At 47.8% G+C, this 14,761-nt stretch overlaps 1 protein-coding gene across 4 annotated transcripts in view; it reads right to left on the bottom strand.

Moving 5' to 3' along the window:
• Window positions 1-9,618, bottom strand: part of ITPR2 (inositol 1,4,5-trisphosphate receptor type 2) — a 1,506,646-nt gene extending 1,497,028 nt beyond the window's left edge. For all 4 annotated transcript variants that reach the window (XM_085652787.1, XM_085652785.1, XM_085652786.1 and 1 more), the window contains exon 1: window positions 9,107-9,618. In XM_085652787.1, coding sequence (XP_085508913.1) covers window positions 9,107-9,198 — 92 coding nt within the window. In that variant the 5' untranslated portion in view covers window positions 9,199-9,618. The remainder of the gene's footprint in view (window positions 1-9,106) is intronic.
• Window positions 9,619-14,761: the final 5,143 nt, after the last annotated feature.

Raw genomic sequence — 14,761 nt, forward strand, 5'->3', positions numbered from 1 at the left:
GGAGATTTGGAGTTTGGGCGCCCTGAGCTCAGAATTCAAAAATACATATTTTTAGCTTAGTTGGTTCTTAAATTGTGTGTTTGAAAATGCCACTTTTAGAAAGTGGAAATTTTTCATACTTTGTCATCCTGAGTTTCTGCCTGCCTGTGGAATCAACGTATGGTTTAAACTGACAGGGGCTGTATGTGGATTCACTCTAGACAGTCTCACAAAAGGAGCCGATGAGTCTTCCTGAGCTAGAGCGGTGGGAGGAGTTGCCACTGACACCTGAATAGGGCCGTGTCTAACCTCTCACAATACTGTCTCCATCCCCTGGGAGTGTGTCTGAGACCAAATAGGAACTTGCTAACTACACAGGCTATTCTTTTCAAAGGCCAAAAGGGGTATAAGTATTAGACCTAAAACCACAGACTTTTAAAACGCATCTGGACTGAGGACTGATTGAAGACTGCCAAGAAGAAGAGCTGTCAGGAGTACTGCCCCTTTGCTTTGTGTTGCTTTGTTGGGTTGGCCTGCAGTTGCTGCTTCTGTCTGTGGGCAGTGAAAGACCTGGACTGTCTTTCTACCCTGCTTGTCAAAGGTTCTTCAAGGGCTAGTGTGTGCTTGCCTCCAGTTTTCATAGAGATCCCCGGCACATCAAGGATCACTTACTACCAACTGACTTGGGCGCTCTAAGTGACAGGAGAGTGCAGTGTTTTCTGCGAGCCCTACATGCATTCACTGCACCGATCTGCCTCGTTGCCCTGTGGCTTTCCCCCACGCTCCGGTTCTACAACCAGCAAGGATGAGCGCCGGGGATTGTTGGTGCCGGTTGCGAACATCGCAGGAGGATCCCCGCACCGGAGTCCCCGACAGAGACCCTCACGTGTGGCCGCCCATGCTCAGTGGCGTAACGAAACTTGAGAGGGACCCCCTGCAAGGTAATTGGAGGGGCCCCCTCTGAGCTCAATCAGGAGCGCTCAGGATGGAGTAGTGTGTGGAGGAGGCCCCCTGGAGCTTGGGGACCCACCCGCACCGCGGGGGATGCGGGGGCCTGTGTTACGCCCCTGTCCATGCTGCATGCAAGGCCTGTGACACATGGACCTGCGCAGTCCCTGTCACTCAAGGACACCATGCTTGCGACCCCATATTCCCCTAGACGGACTTGTGATCCCCGGGAAGAGCCATTCCAAATCTCCCCGTCCTCAGAAGCGAGACAGCTGCAAGTTGGTAGGGGGAAGCCTGGAGCAGTTCCGCAAACATGCATGAAGGGAGTGCCCACACGCTGTGCTCCGATCTATAAATCGGTGGTGGCACATTGCCGGCTGTTGAAACGAGCTAGCACTGTTAGGGGAGCTTAATACAATATTTGAGGACATGCCACTTTTCCTGTACTACGAACCGGAGTGATTCTGAAGTGTTTCTTTGTCCTCCTTGCACCGACTCCCCAGATACCGTAATTATTTTGTTAGAAGTGCACTAGCTTCAAGAGTCATCGTTATGTGTGCAGTGGGGAGTGTTTATGTAACCCTAAGTACAATAAACGCATCCTGCTTCAAACAAGTGACATCTATACTTATGTATGTTGGATTTTTGTTGTTTTGGTCTAGTCTTGTTTAGATAAAGAGTGACTTTTTTTCTAAACTGGTGTGGCGTCTATCTGTAGTGTTTCACGGTGTTGCTATGTGTGCTATGTACAAATTCTTTACACATTGCCTCGGAGATAGGCCTAAGTGACAGGAGGGAGCCAATCTTGACTCAGGGCTGACCGCTGTGTTTTCTGCGAGCCCTACACGCATTCACTGCACCGAGCTGCCTCCTGGCCCTGTGGTTTCCCCAGCGCTCCCGCTCTACAGCCAGCAACGATGAGCACCAGGGATTGTTGGTGCCAGTTGCGAACATTGTGGGAGGCAACCCCATTAGAAAATGGTTTTAAGGTACTTTCCTGACGATTGTTTAAAAAAAAAAAAAGGGACTAATGCATGTAATCTGCCCGATTACATGATCATAATTCCTTCTACCCACAATAAGGTCACATATGTGGCAGTGGAATATCACTTCGGCATGCTAAAACATGGAAATGACACACATATGCAAAATGAAAACTTGTTAGCTATGATACAACATATTGTAGAAAGCTGGTCTCTGATTTTAAGCTCTTTATCCAATTGAAGAGCTGACTGGAGCTTTGGGTCGCGTTATGTTTTAACAGGAGCTCGTTTTCCCAAGGGTCTTCAAGGCCCAAAAGGGACAACGCAGGTTAGAGCTTAAAAGAAACTAATTTTTTTGTATCCACGTAAAAGTACAAAAAAAAAAAAAAACATGTGTTTAACCTTTTGAGAAAACTGTGGTGTCAGCAGAGATCAAGCCAAGCAGAGATCAAGCAGCTCCGATGAAAGCACATTGAAGAGTCGGAGCTACAGGAGAACACACATTGGCAATGCCAATAGGTCTGGTGTGGAACTGAAAGTGCCCCTTCAATCACTGGTGAGTTTAGGCAATCAATGCCTCATCATGTAGTCTGTGACGTAGCCTTGCGCTCACAAATGCATTCCTCTACCTATTAATTCCTTCTTCAATTCACCCACTCATCCAATAACACATACACACAAAAACTCAACCTCACATGCAAGACAAAATTAAAAGAATAAAAGTAGAAGAAAGGAAAAAAATGTATAAACCTGGGGACGTGTGCCTGCAATAAAAATTCAATAAAAAAAATTAACATAACAGAAACCGGCCATCTATGAATGTTATTATGCATGGTGAAATTGTTTTAAAGTTCCAATATGGTTGCCATGTTAGGAAGCAATGCGTCTGTCATCTTGGGATGGTAAAATAATTCTACACTAAGAGCAATGCAAGTCCAAGAGGGCTGCTCTGTGAATATCACACCAGGCTGCCATCTTGGAATGACACCTGTCTATAGGCCTTTAACACAGTGTAACAATAATCAACCCATAAAGACTTATCGGCTTCAACATGTGCAATTCACAATAAATAGGTCAGAAACTAACATAATTGTTCACAATGAATCAATCAGACCTATATCTTTTACCGTTGCTCTGTCATTAGAACCCACTCAGCCCTACTGTACTTAGCACAAGCTTTCAAACAAGGAAATCATCGGGCATAAACTCATAACACTATGAATATGTGCAAAGTTACACTTTAAACAGTGCTCAAAACTTCTGATGAAGGGGTTAACAAAGATGATCAGAGTGCAAAGCTCCAACCACAGAAAGGAAAACGGCATAAGAAAACATGCAAGGAGAAAGAGGACATTAGTGTTGGATAGTGGAATTCCTATACTTTCGCATCTGAAGGACACAGAATAATAGTAAAAGTTAGAGCTACATGAAAGTATGCAATTCAGTGGTCAGAACCTTCTCCAAGTAATTAAGGATTTGTTGCACTTGCCACATTACCCAACGTCTACCGCATGTTTGCAATTTGCAGTTTCAAACAAAAAAGTATTTCTAGCTTAAACTGGTCAAAAGTTACTAAATACGCTTCATAAAATGTGCAACGCAAAGCCAAGCAACTGGCAATACGTGACTAGTCACCTTTCAGTGGATGATTGTTGAACAAAGGGAGCCTTGCTACCCAACAGCAACATCAGTATCCATCAGTTAAGTGGAAGATGCACACCTCTTTCTATGAGTCACATCAACCATGTCATTGCCCAGCTGAAGAACTACCTCAATACCATGCAAGGTTGGATATGCAAGGTGTATCTCCAGTGGAACCTGATAAACAGAGTTTGTTCCCATCGCTAATCCCAGCGAGCAGCACAAGTGCCTGGGATGGCTTGAACAGATGAAACCGGGTAGCTTCACACCAAGATTTATCAACAAATCCCAGGTTCCACATCAGATTTAGGCAGTATATTATACACAAAGTCACCTGCTATTAATGTAGTCATTTTTTGATGAGGGACAGGACCAGCCACTTAGGTGCTGGTCCTGTTCTTCCCCAATGGGTGCAGTGTGTCTCCATGCTGCCATGTCCATGATCAAAAATCTTCATAAATTTGAAAGGATAACCCCAATAATTAGATCTCCACTGATTCACCATGCAAACACACACCTACAAGATCTTCTGCGTCATCTGCGAGGCAGTCCCTGATGGCACCCTACCACAGCAGGATCATCTTCAAAATCTGATACATTAACTTCAAAGCAGTCAATTACGGCACCCTCCCACACAAAGTCTCCAAGGTCAAGCGGTTCAGTGGGCAGCGCAAAACACAGAGCAGCAGCACTGCCAGATTAAAAATCAGGAAGTGCAAGAAAAAGAACAGTCTGCAAGTCTGTTCTTGCAAAGCAGTGTGTTATTAAAGTTCCCCCAAGTCTAAAGCCAATAAGCACCATCCCTCCTACTCTGAAAGCTCATGATCCTTTACTTCAAAAAACACCTTGTTGCTGTGTAACTCCTCAATCTCCAACGCGAGCTGTAAGCCCTCCACAACTCACTAACCTGGTCTTTTTCCAACTTGGCTACCAATATGCATCTTCTCCCATTTGCCATATACCCTACCCACCCTGGCTCGTCCCTACCCCACATGCCATGCAGTGAAAACTTCCCCCCGGCTCTTCTTACTAAGCTCTACTACTCTGAGCCATTCCCATGTTGCTCTCCATCCATCCTCTGCTTATCAACTGAACAATTCCTCCCTCTCCTTTGTCAATGCTTTCTTGCCCAATATCTGCCAAACCTCAATGTTGCTCACCACCCGCCCAGGCACTATTCCATCCGTCTTCATTTCAAGGGCACCATCCAAAGCCGCCCCTTTAATTCTTCAACATTATAACCTGTTGTACTGCATCATCCAGTGTCCACTCTCTGTTCACACAACACCACATCCACACTTTCCCCGGTAGTATTCACTACATCTCTCATTTCCTAAAATGTTATGTAAAATCAACAGACTTTCTGTTATTGACATGCATAGGCCATCAGCTGCAAATCTAGTGTTGGGTGGCTAGTTATAGGATGGCTTCACAATACAGCATGCAATGCATTCATCCGCATATATGCAGCCTTACAGTTACATCCTTTTTTACATCTTCCTCACACTAGATTTACAGCTAGGAATTTATTTGATTGTATGTAAAATAACTGGATTTGAGAGATGCCCTGGAGAAAATCATGTCTAGAATGATTAGGCTAGGTCGAAACTACAGCTGACATTTTTAAATATCCCCTTTTTTATGTGTCATTGGATGCACTTGTAAATATAAACATTAAATGTGCTCAATATTACTTTAATATTATAGAATATGAGAAACGCGCGCGTTGTAAAGGTGGTCAGGTGCTAAATGTCCTCTAATGGCTTAAAGGGACTTCTGTGTAGTCATGAAACTTTGAAATGTTTGCACAGTATATGAAGCCTACATTATAGCAACTTTTCCTTTCTACATTGATTTTCATATTGATGGTTAAAGTGTGGAACAGAGGCTATAATAAGACGTACTTTCCTATATAAATGATAACCAGTGAATACTGGATCTGCAAAATGAAGATTTTGTGAATCCAGACATCAGGAGAGATACTAGCTTTAGAATTAACAATATGGTCACATCATGGATCAGGAGAATGTGCTTCATGTCTCCTTGAGGCTATCTACACTGACGGTCAAACAGGCATTTCTGTCACTGAGGTTGGGGGCGATCCCCACAATGAATTCTTTACCAAAATGGCAGAAAAAACATAATCAGGGGGGACATAGAATACATTTAGTGCCATCAGTCAAATTCATCTTTGCTGCACATTCTATGCCTGTGCCCCCGTCCACACTGCTCGCGAAGTACCCTGCTGAGGAAGAAGGGGTCTAAGACACTGGGGATTAGATTTTGCAGAACGGCAGTAATAGAATGGCTTTATCCTCACAATGGAATGCTGAACATCTGGTTGGTGCAATTCATGGACACCCTCAAGGACCTTGTCAAAGAGACATTTGCTGCTCATTTTGAGGATAAGGCTACTAGATAAGCTAGGATACTCGAAGGGCTGGTGGAATAGTTGGGCTGCTAAGGAACTACAAGTTTGTTGCGAGCATGTGTATGTATTGAGAGTGTGGAATGTACAGTGTGGAATTCCACTTCTGCGGACCCCCTGGGGAGGCTTTCCACTGGTGGCAGTTGGTGTGCATCCGGCAGACAGAGCAGAACGGAGGAGCACAACGGTGGCTTTTTTGGACTACTTACATTTAAATAAACTTAGAGGAATCTACAATGTACCTCGTTTTATTATGCATCACAACAAAGTTCCATCCCGCAGCCTACTCCGCCCCCCATTGTAGGGTCTGCTAGTTAAGACCAGCATCACGAAAAGCCTATAGACACACTGGCCTGCTAGGGGCTGGGAGCTTCATCTAGCCCCTATCCCCTCCTATTGTTTCAGGGGCACCTAATACAAACTAATCTAACTGATTGGATTTGATCTTATTCTTAAGTTTTAAATTGTATATATAGGACAGTTTCTTGTTTTATGTGTTGGGATGATGTTTTGCTTGTAATTAATTTTTTAATGATTAATTTAGTTTTTAAGATTGAGTTGTGAAGTGTTGTAATTGCAAAGATTTTAAATAATCAAGCAATAAAGAATATTACATATACAAACTCACTCTTAAATGCTAGGCACTATTGGCATTTTACCCACCCGACAAGCACTCCGGCACTTTATCCAAATTCAATGAAAAGCTTGCATATAATGAACATCTGTCTTAAATCACTTTTTTGGTCAAATGTTATGAATTAGTTCATCTTAATGGTTCTTAGTTATACAGCACCTTACAGCATGCCCTTTATGACTGTTACTGTATATTCGTAAAAGTTGTAGAGATTCCTCGTGCATTGTGTGTTAAGCATGTCTTGCAAAGATTCTGCACTTCGTGGCAAATTGTGATTCCAAGTCTGCAGTAGTTAGAGAACCCATCATGGTCAAAGCTTATTTATACGTTAATTTTAACGTCACCTCGTTATATAGCACTTTATAACAAACACTTTACGGCGTACTGTCATTTTATAAATGTAAACGTTGCAGAGAACACTCGTGCATTGTGTCAACATGTTTTGTGAAGATTTTGCTCTTGCTAATTGTGTCTGCAATAGTTAGACTGAACCTTTTTTGTGGTCTGTCTGGCAAGGATTTTAATTAATCATACAAATAAAGATTCAATCAGGAGAATGTGAGCTAGCAGACATCCCAATTCTCTTACACTTTAAGATAAAAGTTCACAGCCAGTGACAAGGTCAACAGGCAGCAACTAGCGACGTACGACAGACTGAAGCCCAATGTACACAAGCAGGAGCAGCTCTTGCTACGGCGGATCTGAGCACCAACTAGGCCGACATATAAACCACTGCAAAGAAGAGGCCTGGCTTCACCCAGCTCTGCACGCTGGTTCCAAAAGTGACGCGAAAGTGTGACTGTTAAACAGCATGAAGTGGGTGGACATCCGTGCTGGCACACAACCCCCACTCCCCCTGACCCCCCCTCATGAGGCACATGTTAAAACGTGGGCAAGGATCCGATACTACACAATTTAAATCAAACAGTGCACACTACACGGCCAAGACTGAGAAGAACCGATGCATTTCCCAACTCAGTCACGTTCGGGGATTGTGTAATCACACCACACGCATAAATATTCATGCGTAAAAAAAACACAGAGAAGCTTTTTCTCTGGAAAAGACTAGAATCAGCAGTAATCGCCCTGCACTTTACCTCGCCCTTACTCCCAGGGCTTGGGAGGGCACGGCTGGATCCTCCCTCCCTCCATGCAAATCTCATTGCTGTGGCGGACCGGCAGAGGCAGGCGTGGGGAGGGCCGGGTCCAACAATGCGGGGCATTCACCTGCACTTAACAAGGGGCAGTGCCCGAGGCCTGCTCTACATGGCAACGTCCACGTAAAGAGGAACTGGGAGACAGCCGTGCGTTGCCTGCTACATTAAACAAGCATTGGCATGGCCAATAGGTCTCGCCTTTGGGACCTTATAAGTGTTTAGCTATGCAACAGTTGCATAACTAAATACTTATAAGGTCCCAAAAGCGAGACCTATTGGCTATGCCAAGCGGCCGTAAGGCCGCGCGAAAGTGAAATTAATCGCGGTAAAACGGCGCGCGCGTCCGCGCACATGCACTGTAGCTCTAGGCTGGCCTGGTAGCACTTTTTGGAGCCCTCTCAATAAGTCTCGCCAGACCAGCGCATGCGCTTGGTCAGGCGAGACCTAAAAACACAAACTGGGGGCACCAACGACACCCGAAGAGGAAGGCCACGCCCCACTTTTAGCACACTGGTGAGCCGCCGCTACAAAGCCTGCATGTAACCTGCAGACACTGGGATGAAAACATAACATCTCATGGCTGGCTCAGCCTTTCATCCTTAGTAGGTCAATAAAAGGAGTATCACGGAGCTGGGTAACAGTAACACTTATTATTAAAGCACCAACATTATTAAAGCACCCGCAAACGTGCTGGGGGCGTTGTTATTTGCTACCTGTTCCTTTCTATATTCCTGAACACCACCTACCAAACAATGGACAAAGTTGAGCAACAAAGGTCAAATGTATTATGCCAAAGGCCGGCTAACGCCAGTGTGGCTCATTCTTGATACGGATGACTAGTCGAATATGATTCTGCATGAAACAGTGTAGATGTTAGAGTTCCGTTCACTTTCTGCAAGTGGGACAGCAGTCATGGGTTAAAAGCATGCTGCAGCTATGTGGGAATGAAAGGTCACCCACTGCAAGTGAGCACCAGTTGAAGTGGGTGGCCATTCATTGCTTTATAGCGCCTCGAAACTGCAAGCCTGTGACAGGAGGAACCAGACACAGCCCACATAATTGTCCTCTTTGGTTGCAGAGCAGTGACATGTCCAACACAGCAACAAACAAGACGAGTGACCCGCCAGAGTCCTTAATAGAGAACAGCTGCGAAACAACTTGCTGGCTTCTTCCGAGAAGTGTTTCGAGCACTTCCTAGTCGTCTGTCAGCGGCGGCGCGGAGCGTGCAGCCCCGCTTCCAACACTGACACACACACACACACCCTACAGAGCGTGCCCAAGGCACGGCCACCTATGCGTGCCGAGCCCGCCCCTCCCACGGGGGCGGCTGCCTTACCCCAGGGTGCTGATGAAGCCGTTCACCGAGCCCTCCGCGTAGAGGGAGACGATGTCTCCGATGTACAGAAAACTGGACATTTTGTTAGTCATGGTGGCTCATTTTCCCGGTGCTGTTTGCGCGCAGGCTCCTCGGGCTCCTCTCGGAGGAAGGGGCGGCGGGGGTCAGCTCCCCAGGGGCTGCAGTGCACTGCTCACAGACGTCTCCCTCAGCAGCCGTGTAGCATGCCCGCTCCTCTCCAGGTCTCGCCTTCCTGGCAGCGCCGAACTCTCTACTCTCCTCCCCCGGGGGCAGAGGAGGAACTCGGAGCGGCTCAGCCTGCCACAACAACTTTCAACCTGCTGCAGACTTCCCTCCGGCTCCGGGCTATCTATCCCCCACCCAGCTAACCCGCTTCCGCCCGTTCCCACGGCCGCACTGTCACTGACAGGTTGCACTTTCCTGCCCCCAGCACTTCTCACTGTGCACGTGCACGCATTTTGTGTCCTAGAGGTTGCAGTTTTGCCACGGAAGGCTTCGCCTTGAACAATGGGGTGGGACGGCGACTGCTCACCTCCCACCAAGAGTGCAGCCAATGCGGAGGGCGGCAGGAAACTGAGGGAATGTACCTAGGTATGCCTTCCAGCCAATGCCTTGCACAACGCCTCTGTGTTAACTTAAAGCTGCAGTCCTGCAAAGAATGTTTACTAAATGCACCCAGCTTGTTTACAGCCTTCTCTGGGTTATACATACTCAGAAGGAACATCTGTTCACGTTCTTTCTTTTTGACTCCTATTATATCTTTAATTTGTGGGAATGAAAAAGATGCATTCCTTTTATCCTGGCAGCCTATTGCAGAGGCTGATTGGGACCTGGAAATATACTATGTAGCTCACACGGTAGTGCATTCATGTAGCACAAAGGAATGCTCAGAGGGTTTGCTACATACTTGTCATTATTATGTAACGAAAATTTTGATTTTTTTAGTTTAAATAGAGTGGAATGATATTGTGTAAAAGTAACACCTGCTACCTACCAACAGCAGTGCTTTTCAATCTCTGTCCTAAATATTTTTCTTAATAGCAAACACATTGCCGTTTGGAGGTCAGTGAACCTCTGAGAAGTGAGGCGTGAATGCTAGATCTATGATGTATTCAGCGCAGATTCACTCCACACCCTCCTAAAGGTGAGGATTGGGTGTTTTTAGGTCTGACATTAGACAAGATTAGAGGTAGGGGAGCCAATAAATTAACAAGGAGAGCTCTTAGAGTCCAGAGTCTTATGTAAATCGTACAACAAACCATGTAAAATATGATAAGCTCCAAAGTTCAAAAAAGTTTATATCTTCAACATGTGTAAACTATAACATTAATAGAGCACATTATACCACTGCACTGAGAAGTACTTATTAAAAGTGATAATTTTGAAAAATTGGTGTTTGGAACTGTTAGAAATGGGGGTCTCCAGTTGGCAATGGCGGGCGCCAATGTCCAAATAGGGACCCTTCTTCCTAAGTCAGGGCAAGCGGGCTACCCCCTTTGACAACCTCTGCTCAACGCTGTGGTAACGTAGCACGAGCAGTTAGGCCTATCCCAGAGGCAGTGTGTGAAGCATTTATGACCATGTACAATAAGGCAGCAACGACACCACAAAAGGACACAACTCAGGTAGGTATAGAAAAATATCTTTATCTAACAGTTTAACTCAAAATTCACAAAGCATTTCAACAACTACAATTCACGTCAACCTGTAGGGACTCCAAAAGGCAATTACGTATTCACCAGAACGTGACACTGACTAAGTTCAAGGCCGGAGCCTACGCGACCCGTTGCGCACCAGATACCTGTCGGTGAAAGGGGACACATCACGCAGCTTCTCAAAGAAGCGGAGACGATAACAGGTGGACTCCCAGTGACCACAAGTCCGGGCTGCAGAGGTCCGTAGCGTGCACCCACAATGATTTGGGCACTCGGGGACAGGCAGGCTCTCAGCGGCAGCAGCACACGGCTGCGGCGGCCCGGGCTGTTGGTGGCGATGACTTTCGTCATGAAGCTCCATGGTGGGCTCTCAGCGGCAGCAGCTCTCTCTTAGCTGCGGCGGCCCACGAGACAATAGCAACAATCCTCAACAAGGGTGACCAAGGTGCGGGCACACAGCGGCAGCAGCTCTCTCTTAGCTGCGGCGGCCCACAGGACAAATCCCAATGATGCAAAGTTGATAAAGGTGCGGGCACTCAGCGGCCACAGCTCTCTCTTAGCTGCGGCAGCCCACAGGACAAATCACGATGATGCAAAAGTTGACAAGGGTGCGGGCACTCAGTGGCAGCAGCTCTCTCTTAGTTGCGGCAGCCCACAGGACACATCATGATGATGCAAAAGATGACAAGGGTGCGGACACTCAGCGGCAGCAGCTCTCTCTTAGTTGCGGCGGCCCACAGGACAACTCACGATGGTGCAAAGTGGCAAAGGGTGCGGGCACTCTGCAGCAGCAGTTCTCTCTTAGTTGTGGTGGCCCACGAGACAATAGCAACAATCCTCAACAAGGGTGACCAAGGTGCGGGCACACAGCGGCAGCAGCTGTCTCTTAGCTGCGGCGGCCCACAGGACAACCCACAATGGAGCAAAGTGGCAAAGGGTGCGGGCACTCAGAAGCAGCAGTTCTCTCTTAGTTGTGGCGGCCCACAGGACAAATCACGCTGATGCAAAGTGGCAAAGGGTGCAGGCACTCAGCGGCAGCAGCTCTCTCTTAGCTGCGGCGGCCCACAGAATGAACCACGATGATGCAGACGTTGACAAGGGTGCGGGCACTCAGCGGCGGCAGCTCTCTCTCTTAGCTGCAGCGGCCCACACAGATCCAGCGAAAGGTTCAAGGGTTCGGATTCAGGCGGGCTCTCAGCGGCGGCAGCTCTCTCTTAGCTGCAGCAGCCCACACGGATCCAGTGAAAAGGTTCAAGGGGTCAGATTCAGGCGGGCTCTCAGCGGCAGCAGCTCTCTCTTAGCTGCAGCGGCCCACATGGATCCAGCGAAAAGGTTTAAGGGTTCAGATTCAGGCGGGCTGTCAGCGGCGGCAGCTCTCTCTTACCTGCAGCAACCCGCACAGGGTCAGCGAAAGTTTCAAAGGTGCCCTGTCCGCGGTCCTCACAGTAGAACTAGAGGCTCTGGATTACTCGATGGAGGCCTCACCTGTAAGCAGAATTCCTCGCACAGGAATTCCGATGCTGTCCCTGAGACTTCTGAAGGAGGCGCTCTCGATTCAGGCCCTCGGGTAGTTTCTTCGGCAAACTTGGTGAAAGTTTCAAAGCCCTTTCCTCTGTTCACTCGGACAGAGTTTCGTCTTGACATCCAGAAGGAACAGACGGACAAAGTTCCAGCGCAGCATTTTATACCTAAATGTCTTTGTTCTCTAAGGTTGCAAATCACCGACTCCAGTCAGAACCAGTTCGGTGGGGTGGGGGAGCACTTGGTTTACGAGGTGACATCCTGCCCTTTCAGAATGATGGGGTCTGCTATCAGACGTCCAGTGGGAGGTGGAGCCATCATTCACCTTGCCAGGCACGGCCCTGCTTGGATCAAAGAGTCACCCCTCCCCAGGCTCTGAATACCGATCTCTCTCTCCAGCCAGGTCTGACCCAGCTGGCCCTGCTGTTCCAAAACCAGACGGCCAATACACATACTCGCAAAGCCTACAGTAAAGCTTAGGCAAGAAACTACCGCGTTTTCAGAAGAGGCATTTCTAAACATGGGATATATAAATGGTCCTTACTAAAAGGGGTCTCTCAATGTCCTGAGCACAAACATATCAAACTCGAAGTTCCTATCAGGTTCCTGGGGCCAGATAGGATGATAGAGAGTAATCCTCAACATGCCCAGTCTGGCCTATGAGAACGGATAGTATCCCAGTAGCGACAGTGAAATGGAGGGTAACTCACTATTGGACATGCTACACAGATCTAGTCATTATAGTTATCCTAAGTCATACAGTAATTTATATACAGGTAGCATTCACGTTGTGGCACTGATTAGCAGTGGCATGGCGCCCAAAGCATCTAAATCCAGCCAACATAAAAAAATAGGAAGAGGAGAGGGGAAGGGAGACCCACGCCAATGATGCCAGGTCTAACACGCGTACCCTCCAGCTGAAATGTGGGGAGAACTAACCATCCCCTTGGGGGTTCTCATCACTAAAGCGGAAAAATCTGGACAGACCGTCAGCATTGGCGAGTTCTGTACCAGGGCAGTGTTCCACCGTGAAATCCATACCTTGTAGGGAAATGGACCACCTCAAGCAACTTGGGATTCTCACCCCTAATCTGCATCAACCATGTAAGGGGCCTGTGGTCTGTCTGAACCCGGAAATGAGTCCCAAACAGGTATGGTCTCAACTTTTTCAGCACCCAGACCACAGCAAATGCCTCACGCTCAATTGCACTCCACCTCTGTTCCCGGGGAAGTAACCTCCTGCTTAGGAAGGCTACGGGTTGGTCTAATCCCTCCTCATTGATCTGTGACAGAACAGCCCCTATATCAAGCTCTGAGGTGTCTGTCTGGACAACAAATTCCTTTGAAAAGTCAGGTGCCAGAAGCACGGGTGCGGTGCACATTGCAGTCTTAAGGCCGCCAAAAGCTTTCTGACAGGTGTCAGTCCAGTTAACCTTCTTTGGCTGCTTCTTAGAAGTCAGCTTAGTCAAGGGTGCAACAATGTTGCCATATCCCTTGACAAACCTCCGTGAGTCATAAGACGGCCCTCACCTGCGTCTGAGTCTTGGGGGGTTCCCACACCAGGATAGTTTTGATTTTGGGCTGAAGGGGTGCCACCTGGCCGCTCCCCACCTGATGCCCCAAATATACGACAGAACCCTGCCCAATCTGGCACTTACTGGCTTTGATTGGGAGGCCTGCTTTCCTTAGTGCCATCAATACCTCCAAGAGGTGGCGCCGGTGGTCCTCCCAAGAGGAGCTAAACACCGCAATGTCATCCAGGTAGGCAGCACTGAAGTCTTCCTGCCCCACCAACACCCTGTTGACCAACCTCTGAAAGGTGGCAGGGGCATTCTTCATTCCAAAGGGTATCACCCAGAACTGGTAGTGCCCATCGGGTGTGGAGAAGGCTGACCTCTCCTTTGCGCCCTCAGTCAAGGCGATCTGCCAATACCCAGATGTCAAATCAAATGTGCTGAGGTATTTGGCAGCCCCCAACCGATCTACGAGCACATCAGCTCTGGGGATGGGGTGCGCGACAATCTTCGTGACTGAATTGAGGCCCCTATAGTCCACGCAGAACTGAAGTTCGGGGGTGGCACCAGACGCTGCAGCTTTCGGGACCAGGACCACTGTGCTGGACCACGGGCTGCTAGAGGACTCAATCACCCCAAGGGCAAACATTTTGGTAACCTCATCCTTAATGTGGGCCCTTACCCGGTCAGTCACTCGGTAAGCCTCATGCTTAATGGGAGGACTGTCCCCGGTTTCCACGTCATGGACACACCAATCAGTGACACTACGCACCAGAAAAAACAGCTCACTGAATTGTCCCAACAGTTGGCGACAATCACCATGCTGCTCAGGAGTCAGGGTGGGGGAGAGGACCACACCTTCTACGGACCCATCTCGCTCCTCTGCACACAGGAGGTCAGGAAGGGGCTCGCCCTCCTCTTCCATTCCGGCATCTGTTGCCAGA

This window comes from Triturus cristatus, chromosome 4_1 (assembly GCF_964204655.1).
Source record: "Triturus cristatus chromosome 4_1, aTriCri1.1, whole genome shotgun sequence".
NCBI lineage: Eukaryota > Metazoa > Chordata > Amphibia > Caudata > Salamandridae > Triturus > Triturus cristatus.